This window comes from Mytilus trossulus, chromosome 2, assembly GCF_036588685.1.
Source record: "Mytilus trossulus isolate FHL-02 chromosome 2, PNRI_Mtr1.1.1.hap1, whole genome shotgun sequence".
Classification (NCBI taxonomy): domain Eukaryota; kingdom Metazoa; phylum Mollusca; class Bivalvia; order Mytilida; family Mytilidae; genus Mytilus; species Mytilus trossulus.
Genome location: NC_086374.1, coordinates 59,309,357 through 59,326,328, shown reverse-complemented (window position 1 = coordinate 59,326,328; position 16,972 = coordinate 59,309,357). Strand labels below are relative to the sequence as shown.

General features: G+C 31.1%; 1 protein-coding gene across 15 annotated transcripts in view; it reads left to right on the top strand.

Annotated features, from left to right (window-relative positions):
• LOC134707656 (spectrin alpha chain-like) overlaps window positions 1-16,972 on the top strand; it is a 58,664-nt gene that overhangs the window by 39,982 nt on the left and 1,710 nt on the right. For 11 of the 15 annotated variants that reach the window (XM_063567621.1, XM_063567622.1, XM_063567626.1 and 8 more), the window contains 19 exons: window positions 409-571; window positions 1,382-1,466; window positions 2,599-2,783; window positions 3,018-3,122; window positions 3,741-3,850; window positions 4,311-4,409; window positions 5,903-6,023; window positions 6,435-6,556; window positions 6,979-7,210; window positions 7,601-7,837; window positions 8,218-8,354; window positions 10,356-10,545; window positions 11,124-11,303; window positions 11,671-11,783; window positions 12,330-12,347; window positions 13,533-13,682; window positions 14,225-14,326; window positions 16,132-16,185; window positions 16,726-16,872. In XM_063567621.1, coding sequence (XP_063423691.1) covers window positions 409-571; window positions 1,382-1,466; window positions 2,599-2,783; window positions 3,018-3,122; window positions 3,741-3,850; window positions 4,311-4,409; window positions 5,903-6,023; window positions 6,435-6,556; window positions 6,979-7,210; window positions 7,601-7,837; window positions 8,218-8,354; window positions 10,356-10,545; window positions 11,124-11,303; window positions 11,671-11,783; window positions 12,330-12,347; window positions 13,533-13,682; window positions 14,225-14,326; window positions 16,132-16,185; window positions 16,726-16,872 — 2,550 coding nt within the window. The remainder of the gene's footprint in view (window positions 1-408; window positions 572-1,381; window positions 1,467-2,598; window positions 2,784-3,017; window positions 3,123-3,740; window positions 3,851-4,310; window positions 4,410-5,902; window positions 6,024-6,434; window positions 6,557-6,978; window positions 7,211-7,600; window positions 7,838-8,217; window positions 8,355-10,355; window positions 10,546-11,123; window positions 11,304-11,670; window positions 11,784-12,329; window positions 12,348-13,532; window positions 13,683-14,224; window positions 14,327-16,131; window positions 16,186-16,725; window positions 16,873-16,972) is intronic. The other 4 variants (XM_063567627.1, XM_063567625.1, XM_063567620.1 and 1 more) reach the window with 1 other exon arrangement.

Below are 16,972 nucleotides of genomic sequence, written 5' to 3'. Positions count from 1 at the left end.
ATATTATTATAGGATATGTACACCCCTAGTGTGAGATGTATGGAAAATTACATCGTAAGTGCTCTCACAGCTAGCTACCTATCTTGTTTGATGCATTTGGACAAATTAAATATGTGATGTGACAAATACATGGGAAAACTCTTCTTTTGTCATAATGAATAAAGAATGTGAAAACAACTACTGTAGAAATATTAATTTTCATTGGATTAAAATTTCATGGTTTTTTCTCTATATAAGATTTCATATAAATGGAACTGATATTATATAAAGGTTATATTTTATGGGGATTTTAATTTTGTGGATATATTCTTTCCATGAAATAAACAAAATTAAATCCTCCACAAATTTCTGCTTTTACAGTATTATTAGAATGAACCTTATGTACTAAATTATCCTGTTTGATTACAGATGGAGCCAGTTGAAGGATGCTCTGATAGATAACAGGTCTAAGTTAGGTGAGGCTCAAACCCTCCAGCAATTTTCAAGAGATGCTGATGAAATGGAAAATTGGCTCCAAGAAAAATTACAGATTGCTTCCGATGAATCTTACAAAGATCCTAGTAATATTCAGGTAAAAATACATATTGATCATTAGTATAGCAATAATGCTAGCAAGGCCTAAATTAAAATATTGGTTGTTTCCCAAATCCCGGTCCTGCAAAGCCAGGTGTGGGTAGGTAGGTAGGGAAATAATTTTATTTTTCCAAAAAGCTTGGAACATTATGGGACATGAAAAAATGAATAAAATAATATTTGACTTAGTTTTGACAATACAATTTTATGAGTAGCACCAATTTTGCAGGGTCGGTCGGGATTGGGGAAACTAACAATATTTTATTTTAGGCCCAATTTTTGCTAATTTTTCTCAAGCTTATAAAAAATTTCATTATATTGAATAACAGATACATTTACATTTTTTCAAGAAAAAATATTTCTTTTAACCCAACATTATTTTTGTAATACTTTTACTTAATAATACTGCTAACTAATAAATTAAAATTGTGCATTATTCTCCCAGCAAAATTTAAGCGAGCAAGCTTTAGGGATTCAGCAGAATTTGTTTTTGTTTGAAAGTTTATTTTAAACAAGAATGCAATACATGATGGATATACACTCCAGAGTGTAATAATTCAATTTTTTACATAAATAAGGCTGTTAGTTTTCTCGTTTGAATTGTTTTACATTGTCTTGTCGGGGCCTTTTATAGCTGACTATGCGGTATGGGCTTTGCTCATTGTTGAAGGCCGTACAGTGACCAATGTTGTTAATGTTTGTGTCATTTTGGTCTTTTGTGGATAGTTGTCTCATTGGTAATCATACCACATCTTCTTTTTTATAATTTGAACAAATAAATATATATCATTACAATTTTGTATTTTAGAGTAAACATCAGAAACATCAAGCTTTTGAGGCAGAACTAGCAGCTAATGCAGACAGACTCCAATCTCTTCTTGGAGTTGGACAAGGTGGGTTTACATTATTGCAGGGAAACTAAGGGATATTCCATTGAAATAAATGTATGTGGGAGGTGAGGAAGGGACTTTCAAAACATCCCTACAACCAAGAACTTTCAAAACATCCCTACAACCAAGAACTTTCAAAACATCTCTACAACCAAGAACCATTTTTTTATGCTTAATGGTTATAGATCCAATCTGAAAAAAGATCAAAAGAATTAAACTTCCCTTCCTACTCTCCCATATACGTTTTAATGGAATAGATCTACATGATAATGTCAATGGTCTCAACTTTTAGGCCCTAAATCTATGTAATGTAGAGCAATTTTCACACTGTGAACTCTTGATTTACTTTAATCTAGTCATTTATCTTGTGTTTTGAAGGACTTTGTCACCAGAAATGCTATACATTGAAATGTATTGGCCCATTGTACTAGGACTTTCTTCAGAATTATCCCAACACAGTGAGCAAAGAGAGCACTATGCAATCTGCATCAAGTGTTTGTTTTTTCCATATGCAAGCTTTTTCAGGATATTAATGAATTCTATGGAAAAAAACTGTTCTTAAATGTTGAATTGTCATTTTCTTTCATTTCTAATATTAGACATTTCTTGTTCAATAACAGTCATAAATTTCTATCTTAAATCTACCTACAGGTTCCAAAAGTAAGTATAAACCAATTGGCGCTGTTCATATGTCTGATTTATTTCTACTTGTTAATGGGAATTTAAAAGTTATTTGATAATGTTTAAAATCAGCAAACTGGTATAAAAAAGTGAAAATACTTTTAATCATCTCTTTTTTGGGTCGGTTTTAATGACATTTCTTTTACAGTGAAAGCATCTCCCCAGCTTATAATGTGTGGTTTCATCATCCCACTTCCTAAGTGTTACATGGTGTTGGGTTAGGACCCTTTTTACTATTACTTTATAGGCTATATTTCAATTCTAGCTTCAGCTTGTTTTGCTGAATCTATTGCCATTATCATATTTTGTATTCCTGAACCAGAAAATGTCTGAAAGAAAACCAACAGATTTATTTGCAGATCAAAAAAGTACATGTATATGCAACTTGCTAAGCAATTGATTCTAAAAGCATTTCATATGCCTTATATTAACAATGGAATTATATGTATTGCAGCCTTGATTGATCAGAAACAATGTGCTGGATCAGAAGATGCCGTCCAAGCTAGACTTGAAAGTTTGGCTTCCCAATGGGAAACTCTTGTTGGTAAATCTGCTGAGAAGAGTGACAAATTGAAGGAAGCAAGCAGACAACAGACATACAATGCTGGAGTCAAAGACATGGAATTCTGGCTTGGAGAGGTAAGCATCGGAAAATTCTTTGAAACCTATAATGTGAAATATAGTGGAACAATTCTGTTTGAAATACATCAAGAAAAATGGAAAACTACATTGGAATGTAAAAAGGTATCATTAAAGAAAATTATCATCAAACACCCATGAGTACAAATAGCAGTAGTATAAACTGACCGCCACAAATTAATTGTTGTCAGCTTGCTATCTTATTATGGAAATTTTTATGACTTTTAATTATAGGTAGAACAGATGTTAGCATCAGAAGAGTATGGTAAAGACTTAGCTTCCGTACAGAACCTATTGAAGAAACATCAATTACTGGAGGCTGATGTAGCTGCTCATGAGGTAAATCTTACTGTTTACTAAAAAGGAACCGTTTGTTGAAAGCATTTGTAAAGAATGTTGTTTTGAAAATAGTCCTGTAGTGTTTTGTTTGTTTCACAAATTTTTAAATTAACTGAATATTTTATGAAAAATACTCATTTCAATCCCAATGTAAAAATCTGATGGCATATATTGAAAAGTTTACAGTGTTATTAATCATACACTACAAAACATGAATTTGAGACTATAGATACCATTGTTTAATACACAAATACAAGATATAATTTAGAAGCAACATAAATGTAGGATCTGAAATTAAATTATATAATAAAATTGAGAATGGAAATGGGGAATGTGTCAAAGAGACAACAACCGGACCATAAAGCAGACAACAGCCTGTAGGCCACCAATGGGTGTTCAATGTTTATACTCCAGGGTTTGTAGCACATTTACTGCTCTATCATTATGCCCAGTCTCAGAAACAGTTGCCACCATCATATTATTATTGCTCTATCTTGATGCCCAGTCTCAGAAACAGTTGTCACCATCATATTATTATTGCATTGGCTTCCAAATGCTTTATACAATCAATTCAGGAAAATATATATGCACATTCAAACTATTTTTCTTTTACAACAGGATAGAATAAAAGATTTGAACAGTCAGGCTGATCAGTTTATAGAAGGAGGTGTATGGGATGCTGAAAGTCTGGAAGTTAGGAAGAGAACTATCAATGAAAGATATGACAAGTAAGTTTTCTTTACCATCAGAAAAGAGTGGATTATTGTTGCAACTCTCTTTCCATCAGTTTAAAACCTTTTTTCTCCCTCTGATGATGAAATACAACTTAGACTAATTCCAACAAATTTTTTTGCATGAAATATAAATTGAAGGTAAACTTTGGTTTTTGTTAAGATTTTTTATATCCTCTGCAAATAACCTTTGTTGGTTTCTCCAAAAACGTTTTGATTTTAAATCCCAAGATATCCTTTATCTATTTTGACATTGTTGACCTTGGCAATCAAACTTGAGTCAAGTTTTGAAATAGCCAAAATGGAAGGTTAGTAAATATTCAGAACAAAACTGATTTTATGCAGAAAAAATAACTAATTTCTTTCAATTCTGTAATGTTTGAAGAGAAAGTAACAAGATATGATTTCAGTAATAGATAGTAAGTAATATTTGATTTATAAATGTATTTTTTTACAGGATTAAAGAACTCTCAATTATCAGACGTAATAGACTGAATGAAGCTAATACCATGCAACAGTTCCTGAGAGACATAGATGACGAAGAGGCTTGGATCAAGTAAGTTCTCAAATTACCGTAGTAAGTTAAGACATCTATCAAACAATCAAAATAATAATTTATATTTGACAAACTTAGATATCTTAAATATGATTAAAAGTAAAATAACAAAAATACCGAACCCCTAGGAAAATTCAAAATGGAAAGTCCATAAACAAATGCCAAAATCAAAACAATGAATAACAACTGACATATTCCTGACATGGTAAAACTTCTGTTATATCTATAATGTGTAAATGAAGACAGTGTTTTTGAGATCTGAGACCAATAAGTCATTTCTCTGTATTTCAATAATAAGTGTTAACTTATTTTAACATCATTGTCAAGAACCAAGTACATTATTCTTTTTTAAAATTTTGGATTATAATAGATTTACACTTGCCTTCAAAAATGTGTCCGCCATTACATAAAATAACAAGTTTCTGTAAAATTTGACATCACAATTCAAAAAAAAAATTGACATCACAATTGAAAAGTGATTGTTTCTTGATGTCAGAAGATTATTCATAGACAGATCGAAGGTCATTAGGTGACAAAATTCAGCTAAATACAATAAGTGTAAATACATTATTTACTGATTTAGATTTTCAAAATTTGTAACACATGAAATAAATAATTCCATCTCAAGTATAGATATTATGGCAAACATGGACATTTATGATGTTGGTTTTTTTCTTTAAAAGAAAGCATCAGGTTATCAAATTAAATGAAAAAGGGAAAGCAAGGTAATATATCTATTGGTGCTTTTAATATATAAGTACACAAGATACACATGTACATTTTATATCTTATATAATCATCAATTTGGACAACGTGAACCAACACCTGAAGTGGTTATCGTGCGGATGGGTAATAGTGGGTGGATACCTAAAGGTATTCACAGTTGTCTTTCACTATAAAAGTAAAACAAAACAACAAAGACAACAACACCCTTCAATTACCGCATGGTAAGAGTTTATTATGGTCGACATGTTTCGCCAACAAGCGTGGCGTCTTCAGGAAACATGTCACCATAATAAACTCTTACCATGCGGTAATTGAAGGGGTTGTTGTCTTTGTTGTTTTATTTTACTTATATAATCATGTTTAAAACTTGTATTCAGAACTTGAAAGATTTGTGTTGATCTTATAAACAGAAATATATATGGTCTTGTTATATTGTGAACTTGTGGAGTACTTATTTTTGAGGTTTTCTTGTCTATATGTTTAATGTTAAAAATGAATTAAAGTCTTCTACAAAATACAAATTTTTTATCTCTATCATTTAACTGCAGAATTTTTGAAAACCACAGTATCCATAAAAAGATAATTTTTCCTCAATTTACTAAAATTGGCACCCCCAAAAATGAAATGAATCCATGGATATGATTTAAAATGCTTTATGTATGTATTCTTGTTAAATTCATCAGTAAGATAAGTATAAGTCAAAAAGTGTGATTTTCTACCAGAAAACTGACATTAGGACACAAATTATTACTTTTCAATTTTATCAGAGAAAAGAAACTATTGGTTGGATCAGATGATTATGGTCGTGACCTGACAAGTGTTCAGAATCTAAGAAAGAAACATAAGCGTCTGGAGGCTGAGTTGGTAACCCATGAACCAGCTATACAGGTGAGTGGCATGAGAATAAAAAAGGGGCAAAAATTCAATTGTTTCTTTTTGTTTATATCTGCCTTATTGATGTATGAATTTGGATTTGCTACATCATCCTAAATTATGTGTCTTCTAGTATTAAGACCAGTAATCCCCCTTTTCATACATCAAATTGAAAATGATGTTATACCATTGCTTGGATGAACATTAGATAGGATATCAAAAATCACAGTAAGAATATTGGGTACAATTTTGAAAATTTAACCAAGAATGCATTTGGTTCTGAAATGGTGAATTGAAAATAATTTGAAATAAATTATGATTAGTTTATTTAGTTGTCAATAATTGTGATTACATGTTGGCATCCACCATTGAAAGAACTGAAGAGTTTAGACTGATAATTGAGTTGCATGTGTTGCAATATTTTAGGCTGTTCAAGAGACAGGAGCCAAGTTGATTGAGGAATCTGACATCAACACTGCTGACATTAAAGAAAGATTGGAGCAGTTAGATAGAAGTTGGGAAGAACTAAAACAGATGGCTAATAACAGGTAAGAGTTCAGCTCATCACTCACATAGTTAAAAATATATTGTCATGACAATTTTAAGAATATGGAAATTGATGAATAATTTTACTCAACATCAAAATCAGTAAAAATTGTTTACATGAAATTGTTTTTGTTTTTTTTCCAGATTTGTAGTTCAATCAAATACAACCAATGTTTTATACAATGCAATATTTAAATTTACCCACTGTTAAATAAACAGCAATCTTTAACCTTATATGCTTACAAGCACTATGATAAAATGCATTGTTTTGGATCACTTTTTATTTGAAAGATACTTTATTATGAATTTGAAGATAAACTTAGTGCTTTTATCAAAGGCAAATACTTGTTTAAACTTAGTGCTTTTATCAAAGACAAATACTTGTTTTTAAAGTCAGTTCATGTTGTGACATATTTTGTTATAGAGGTAAGAAACTAGACGAGTCGTATACCTTCCAACAGTTCAGTGCTAATGTAGAGGAAGAGGAAGCTTGGATCACAGAGAAGCAGCATCTATTGACCGGTGGAGACTATGGGGAGACCATGGCTGCTGTACAGGGATTACTGAAGAAACATGAAGTGTTCGAAACAGACTTCCAGATCCACAGAGACAGATGTGGGGAGATCAAAAATGAGGGAGATAAACTCATGTCAGAGGTAAACATTATGTGACAAATATACAACTTGGAAATTTCCCTTATTGCTAGTTATACATGATGACATCTTTTTTATATATATGCTAAATTTTTGCAGTTTCCAAGCAAATCTCTAGTACACTTAAGTGACCTTCTTATTGGTCATTTGATTGATATACATGTGCAGTTATGATTAAAATTTCTTGGGCACATTTTAGCTTATATTTGAATCAACAGAATTGAGTACATCTTGTAAAGAAAGATTTGATAAGAGAAAATGATAGGTTGTTTAAACAAAAACACCTATCATTTTCTGTTATTAAATCTTTCTTAAGAATATTAATTTAAAAAAATCAGTAAAATAAATATTTGTGTAGTGTATAACATAACAAGTACTGTAACTCCTTTGCAGGGTAACCACAATGCTGACGGAATTGCTCAGAGGATTGCAGGTCTTCAGGAGAAATTGAACTCCCTGTCTGATGCTGCTAACCGTCGTAAAGCAGGACTTATTGATAACTCAGCTTTCCTTCAGTTTATCTGGAAAACTGATGTAGTAGAGAGCTGGATAGCTGATAAGGAAACACAAGTACGATCTGATGATTATGGAAGAGATCTGTCTTCTGTGCAGACCCTTCTCACCAAACAAGTAAGTTTTTTTAGTTCATCAGAAATTTTTACTAGTATAGTTTTGTCCAACAGAATTTCTTTAACATTATTTAATTCCATTTTTATATTTATTAGAGTACTTTTTAATACCATTAAAAAATTACAGTCAACTGGATCAAACTTTTTATACTTATGATTGTGAATTAATCTCATGGAAAATAAAATGACCACTCAAAAAGTTATTACCATTTCTGTAAAAGATATACTTAACAGATGATTATAATAAAATCATTGAATAAAAGTTCATTATAAAGGAAATGAAGGTAAAATTGAATTGATAATATATTAAATATTGAAGTTTATTTCAATCAGAGAGTGACCAACTTTCCCCTTCTATGAAATTTCTATCTTGTTTGACAGGAAACTTTCGATGCTGGATTACAAGCTTTTGAGAAGGAAGGTATACAGACTATTACAGCTCTGAAGGACCAACTGGTAGCATCTAACCATGCCCAGACTCCAGCCATAGAGAAACGCTACAATGATGTCATGGACAGGTATGTACACCAGCTTAGACAGTAATGATGTCATTAATTTGTTAGTATAGACATCTTGAGGCTTAAATTAAAATATTGTTTGTTTGCAGTTTACCGACCGACCCTTGAAAAACCTCCCGACTGTGAAAATTTTATTGCTTTAAATTTGAAGAATTTTTTTTTAATACCTCTATTGACGCGATCCGGAACTTTGGGTCCTTTCCGGTAATGATTTAAAGTCTGGGTCAATTACGCATTTCAAGTTCCGTTTTTCTTAGCTTCCCGTCAAGCGTTCATGTGACCATTTAATGATAAAGCACGTGGAAATTGTTTACAGGTATCCATGAAGTCACGGAGGAGTACTCTACGCTGTCGTCTCGTGTCAATTTTAAGACAAATAACAAACAAAAAAGTTTATTAGTAAACTGTTTATACAGATTCAGGCACATGTAATCATGTGTGATGATATCATTGACGATGATGCAGCGGATATTCATAACTGACACGATAACCATTCTGTCTCAAACAAATCGGGTTCAGATTCTGTAGAGCCTGACTATATGGAACCAATTTCAGTGGTTAAATAATTCGACAGCAGCTTGAAGTTAAGCATATTTTCTACAAATCGTTGTGAAGACGACAAAGATGAAACCACTCCTCCGTGACTTAAATCTTCATGGATATCTGTAAACCCGCCTGTACGGAGGAAGGGCTCATTTGAAATGTTAATGGATATAGAACATGCCAAATCAATAAGAAGCAACCCTAACTACACAAAGATGTAGAGAAAATGAATGGTTAGCTTGAAAAATAAATATACTCTCTCTATATTAAATCTATCTTCGATTGCAATGAGTATGCTCCTTTAGGATAAGGGGGGCTGCCCCACTCATTGCAATTATTCTCTTTCTTACAATATTAAATATACCCAAACTGTGTGGCCTGTGTGAATTCAATTAAAACATGTCCTTAGGAGCTATGCTGCCAAATTTTTATGCATTAAAAACATTTCAGTACAGACCATTTACTTTTAATGGGGTGCTATGGATTTCACCCCAAACTTTAGATTTCTTTGGTTTTCATTAAAGCCTGGCAAAAATATAACCTTATCATATATAATTAAATATTGTTACATATTGTATGAAAACAGCCTGATGTCTTAATACTTTTTTTTCAATTGAGGAAGATTCAATGGTAATTTATTTTTTTTTATTAAAAATACACTCTTTAATAATTGTCTTATAAATCTATAATATATACATTTTTCTGATGAAAATACTCTACTCATGAAAACATTCTAGTCAAGAAGCATACATGTCTGAATATATTTCTTTAAAAAACAGTTTAAACATAATGACATTCCTTGTTTATAAGTGTTCCAGTATTTAATAATTATATCATATTCTATGTCATAAATTGGATAATGACACTATGTTAAAGTTTCAGTTTTGGTTAAAAAGTTTTTTTATCTGAAAATGTCTGTTCATTTGATGTTGGTTTTCAGCATGTCCAGTGTTTGTTGTTTTAAAATGTTTTTTTTTTTTCTTCACAAGAAACTTGGTTTAGTGTAACTGCTGTTTTAAACTGTATTTTGGCTGATAAAATAAAATATTTTTCCTACCTACCGACCCTTCAGTCTGAAGGTACAGTCGGAAAACTGCAAACAAACATATTTTTAAGGTTGGCCTGAGTGTAGGATTTCTAGGTCAAAAGCAAAAAGGCATAACAAAGTTGCAAAATATTTCTTAATACCCATTTACGTATTTATAGATTTATAATTATTATACCACAGTGAAAATTCTGACATATCTCTTACAATGGAATGATATAATTTCATGTATAAAACTTGTCACATTTTAAATAAGGTTTTTTTAGGCTAATCTATGCATTTGATGGCAGACATTAAAGAAAAAACAATTTTAAGTACTATTACCAATGCAGCTGTAAACAGACAATATTAAAAGAAAATAATTTTAATTTATTTGATTTCAATTTCATCATTTAAATTTTATTTTTTTCCAGGTGGCAGAAGCTTTTGGGTGATTCTGATAGCCGTAAACAGAGGCTTTTACGTTTACAAGATCAGTATCGTCAAATCGAGGATCTGTACCTCACTTTCGCCAAGAAAGCTTCTGCATTTAACAGCTGGTTTGAGAATGCTGAAGAAGATTTAACAGATTCTGTTAGATGTAATTCTGTTGAAGAAATTAAGGTAAGAGTTTGTAAAAATTTATCATTGATAGAAAAAAGAAAAACATCAAGGTCACCTTTAAAGGTCTATTCCAAGTTGGAGGTTGTACTCTTATGAAAATAAAGAAAGTGGATTATTTCTTAAAGTAGGTGTAAAGTTTAGACTAGGGCCAGGATGTTGGTATTTGTTTGTCATAATGGTTTTTATTTGTTTAATGTTATAAGCTTTATACTGACTTTCTCTTTTGAATTTTCAAATTTTGTTATTTTGGGGCATTTCATAGGTTTTAATGAAGAAACAGTTCTGCTAATTTTTGAAGGCTGTACAGTGATCCAGAGTTGTTAACATGCTTGTCTATATGTGTTGTTGACTTTTTTTCCCTAATTAATCATCATACAACAATTCCTTGTTTTGATATTGATATGAAGGGAGATATGAAACACAATTATAGGCCATCAAAATACTGTTTTACTACAGATAATTTTGATTTTTTTTTTTTTGGATTGAATCATTTATAAGATACATGTATTTATAAGGAGAAGAGAAAAAGAAGTTTATTAGATAGATAACATGGATAAAAAAATATATGATTTTTGCAGGCCTTGATAGAAGCTCATGATGGGTTTAAAGCCTCTTTGAGTGCTGCCCAGGAAGATTTTAACCAGCTTGCTGCCCTAGACAAACAGATTAAATCATTTGATGTAGGAGCCAATCCATACACATGGTTCACAATGGATACCTTGGAAGATACATGGAGGAATCTACAAAAGATCATTAAGGTACGTGTGCTGTGTTTATATGGCGAGGAAAATTTCTTATTTATAAGACTCACCATACATTTCGATGCAGTCATTATTCATTACAAACTTAAGTTGTGGTGTTCTCTGATAGTTTAAATGTAAAAAAATGGAGGCATCAAAACAATTTCTCAGTTGGAGAAGAAGAAAAAAACAGTAAGAGTTGTGTTAAATAGGCAAGGCAATTAGGTCTAACAAGTAAAAGCTGAAGATTTGTTTATTCAAAAATCAGTATGTTTAAGTTAGAAAATACAAATTTTTATTTCAGTATGTTTAAAGATAACAAACATAGAGTGAATATATGCACAGTTTAAAATATTAATATGATAATATTTATTTTTCATTAAAGGAAAGAGATGTAGATTTAGAGGATGAACACAAGAGACAATTGGAGAACGATCAGTTGAGGAAACAGTTTGCCCAGGCTGCCAACGCCTTCCATTCATGGCTTACTGCAACAAGGTAATGTAGAAAACTTTTCTGGTCTTCAATGAATTTGATGTCCACTTTATAATTACTCAAGATATGATAAAATGTTTGGATTCTCAAATTCTATATTATGCAGAATATGGAGCAGAAAACCCAATGAAAGATTTCTAAAACAACATATACTTTTTCAAATGATAGTTATAAATAAGTTTTGTATAGATATGTTACCTTTAAACCCTGTCAAATATTAATCTGCATTTAAAGATCTAGACCTATGTTATGTTATGTGGAAACAAAAGTTTCAAAAAGTGACCTAACACAACTCTGAGTGTCTCTGACTAATGCATTTGTTGTAAATATTTTTGAAAATAAGAGTTATCTTTCTTTTACCTGTTAAAAACACTAGTGTGACTTTCTTCAAATCTTTCGAATGAACTTTACTTTTTACTTGAAAAAAGAGTTATACTTTTTTACCTGAAAAAGTTAAAACTAGAGTGTGACTTTCTTCAACTCTTTCGAGTGAACTTTACTCTTTACTTGCTATTTTGATTTTCTGATTGTATATTTTCCGTTCTACAGAATGTGGCTCCTGGAAGGGTTATTATTTATCTCATATTTGGCATGGGATTTTCCTTTTTATGTTGTCTGCCATTATGAAGACTTATAGTACTAATCTGACCACTGCTGTCCTTTTATATATGACCATTATATTTGACTATTTATATTTTGGCTCCAAAAAGTTTTCAGAATAATTGTTTTTTTTCCTCAATATGGAATCTAAATATGAACAAATTACACAAAGGACAGTATGAAATATCAGTATAATTTATCATCTTTGCTATTGATCTCTGTTAGAATGTATTTTTGTATACAAATTTAAGCTTTACCTTTTGACCTTTAAAAGAAAGTTTCCGAATAATTATTCCCTGAATATGTAACATATATATTAAGTAGAAGTTGCAGTGTATTAGATGTTAGACATCCAGCATGATGAGTTCTCATCAGCTTAGTTTGGCATTCAATGTGTGTTAATTGAATGAATTTCAATATTAAAATCAGGACTACTAACTTTAATGATAGGTTTAATTTATTTATTTTTTATGTGAAAACCGCATGTTTCTTTTATTTATTTTGATATCGGTTTTAGTTTCAGGACAGGCATGATTTATTTTTACGAAGACAAAATAACATTTGCTTTATGTTAGCAACGACCTGTGTAATTATTGTGCAAGTGGTTGATTCTGTTCAGATATTGTAAGGACTGACAACAAAAAATTCACACCTGCAGAAATATTTTTTGTGATGTTAAAATGTTAAACTACACTATTGTTTTTTGGAATGAATCAATTTGTATTTGAACAGCTTGCATCCTTCAACAATCTGAATAGAACAGGCCACTTGTTCTAATTAATGTATAAGACATTTGATGTCCATAACTATTTTTGTGTTTTTGGGGATTGTTTTTTTTTACAGTTATGTCTTTTACGTAAACTAGGGTCAAATATTACAGTCTACAAACATCCAGGGACTTGGCAGCTTCAGGTTTAAATTATGATTTAAAACTTTAAAATTTTGTTTTCAAATTTTTTGTTTTGTGTAATTCTGAATTTTATTATCAATTATTAAAAATCTTCTTTTCAATGATTGATTATGCTTCATTGTTATTATTTTAAAAAGGTTGTTGATTTTTTTTATAATTATACTTTTTCTGATGATTTTTTTCTGGAAGTATTTTTTTATATTCAGTACCTTGAATATTCAATTTTATATTAAAAACTTTAGATCTGCAATGATGGAAGGATCAGGAACACTTGAGGATCAATTGGAGGCAACAAAACAAAAATCTAATGAGGTTAGGGCACAGAAGGGCCAGTTAAAACGTATAGAAGATCTAGGTGCTGCTATGGAAGAGAGGCTGATCCTTGACAACAGGTAAACACATTATAATGATCTGACATCTGAAAAAAGGACAATGTTATGGTTGATAAATTATTCTGTATGGTGAATGAGAGAATAATAATAATTGGAAATAAATCAAGATAGAAATACACCTATTACTGCAACTTTTTTTGTAGAGCTGAAATTATTAACTTGACAGATAATTTTAAAAGTTTCTGAACGTAATGCAAATACAGCATTTTGTTTGACTTATTGTCAAGTGACATTTTTTTAATGCATATTCAGGATTAGAACATATTAATGGTAATCAGTAGGTAAGAAATTACAGTTTTGAATATACAAGCAGAAACACTGTAGAATTTTAATTGGCACAAAGAAACAGGTGTGTTTTGGACATAAATAATTTTGTCATGTGTTGACCCACCTGGGGTTGGCGTGCATAATGACAAGCAAAGAACAAAAATATTAAAATGACTTTTAAACTTGTGAAATATTGATAAGGAACGTTTTTAATTTCACATGATTTAAATTTTCCTCAGACAGAAATTAAGAATGTTGATGAATTTGTTTTTCAGATATACAGAACACAGTACTGTAGGTCTAGCACAACAATGGGATCAGTTAGACCAACTTGGTATGAGAATGCAACATAACTTGGAACAACAGATACAAGCAAGGTAGGACAAATCATATTTTCCACTCCATATTCAATTATATTTTTACATTTCATTTAATTTAGAATTTGATAAATATTGGTAAGAGAAGACATCTTTTTCTAATTAGATGAATGTTATTATTAGCTCACCTGGCCCAAAGGGCCAAGTGAGCTTTTCTCATCACTTTGCGTCCGGCGTCGTCCTGCGTTAGCTTTTACAAAAATCTTCTCCTCTGAAACTACTGGGCCAAATCAAACCAAACTTGGCCACAATCATCAGTGGGGTATCTAGTTTAAAAAATGTGTGGCGTGACCCGGTCAACCAACCAAGATGGCCGCCACGGCTAAAAATAGAACATAGGGGTAAAATGCAGTTTTTGGCTTATAACTCAAAAACCAAAGCATTTTGAGGAAATTTGACATGAGATAAAAATGTTTAGCAGGTCAAGATCTATCTGCCCTGAAATTTTCAGATGAATCGGTCAATAGGTTGTTGGGTTGCTGCCCCTGAATTGGTAATTTTGAGGAAATTTTGCTGTTTTTGGTTATTATCTTGAATATTATTATAGATAGAGATAAACTGTAAACATCAATAATGTTCAGCAAAGTAAGATTTACAAATAAATCAACATGACCGAAATGGTCAGTTGACCCCTTTAGGAGTTATTGCCCTTTATAGTCAATTTTTAACCATTTTTCGTAAATCTAAGTAATCTTTTACAAAAATCTCCACTGAAACTACTAGGCCACAATCATCTTTGGGGTATCTAGGTTGAAAAATGTGTCCGATGACCTGGCCATTCAACCAAGATGGCTGCCACGGCTAAAAATAGAACATAGGGGTAAAATGCAGTTTTGGGTTTATAACTATGAAACCAAAGCATTTAGAGCAAATCTGACAAGAAGTTAAATTGTTAATCAAGTCAATATCTATCTGTCCTTTTTCAGATGAATTGGACAACTGGTTGTTGGGTTGCTGCCCTCCAATTGGTAATTTTTAAAGAAATTTTGCCGTTTTTGGTTATCTTGAATACTATTATAGATAGCGATAAACTGTAAACAGCAATAATGTTCAGCAAAGTAAGATCTACAAATTAGTCAACATGACCTAAATGGTCAATTGACCCCTTAAGGAGTTATTGCCCTTTATAGTCAATTTTTAACAATTTTCATTAATTTGGTAAATTTATGTAAATTTTTACCAAATATAGTTCTCTGTTACTAATGGGCAAAGTTCATTATAGATATAATTGTAAGAAGCAAAATCGTTCAGTAAAGTAAGAACTTCAAACACATCACCATCACCAAAATACAATTTTGTCATGAATCCATTTGTGTCCTTTGTTTAATATGCACATAGACCATGGTGAGCGACACAGGCTCTTTAGAGCCTCTAGTATATATTTTTGATCTACAATTATTCAAAATCAACATAAAAGAGCAAATATTTAAGTCTGAGCCTAGCCTTGGACTTTGAAACTGATAATTAAACTATAGAGGTTGGATAAATCCCATAACCCTGAGTAACTATGTAGAAATCTGCTTCTCTATTGATAAGCAAATAAATTATTATTTTTGATAAATAAAAAATCACCTTCAAGTGCCTTCCACATTCTACAAAGTTGACAATTTAAAACACCTGTTAGCACTAATATTCATCCAGTATGCTGATAAAGGAATTGACCCTGCAACTCAGCTAATCTTCTGAAATCATTGGCAACAACAATTTTATACAATGGTTGCAAAAAGAATTAAATTGCAAAAGAATAAGAGAAATGCATTGATATAAATGACAGATATATTGCAAGATGTTTTTTTATCTTACAGAAACCGAAGTGGTGTATCAGAAGATGCTCTGAGAGAATTCAGCATGATGTTCAAGTAAGTTAATTATCAATCATTATCATAAGTGTTTATCACATTAACTGGCCTTATCAGTAATTGGTGACATGTGATCAGGTTAAAATTCTTATGTAACATGAGGACGACTGACATGGCAGAATCTTATATACTGCATGAATTTAATATTTTATACATACACTGATGACGCAACAGTATCAAAAATAGAAATAGAATTAGTCAGTAATTAATTGATTTAATCACAATACTTATATAATGAATGATAATTTTAACTCATGGAAAAAATGTGCTGTTAATTGAAAATGTTTGAAATAAGAATTGCTAATGTAATTTTAATTTTATAACTTTTATAGACTATCTTGATTTGAATTAAAATGCATAAAAGAATGTGTTCAATTCAATAACAGAAATGTGTAATAATATAATTTCTGCATAAAATTCAGAAATGACTAACTTTCTATTCTACTTCTGAAAAAAGAAATTTTCACAGAATCAATCAGATATTACAATTTAAGAAGGAAAAAATAACTGGCTTCAATGAATTTTAATTTTTGTTTGCAGGCACTTTGACAAAGATAAGTCTGGTAAATTAGACCACCAAGAATTTAAATCCTGTCTCCGAGCCCTGGGATATGATCTTCCTGTAGTGGACGAGGGTCAAGTTGATCCAGAATTCCAGGCCATATTAGATATGGTAGATCCTAACAGGTTAGTCTGAATTTCGATCTGATAGTAGTATTAATGATAGAACTGGTTTGAGATGAAAATGTACAAAAAATCTTTTGTTTGAATTTTAAATGTGAGTATT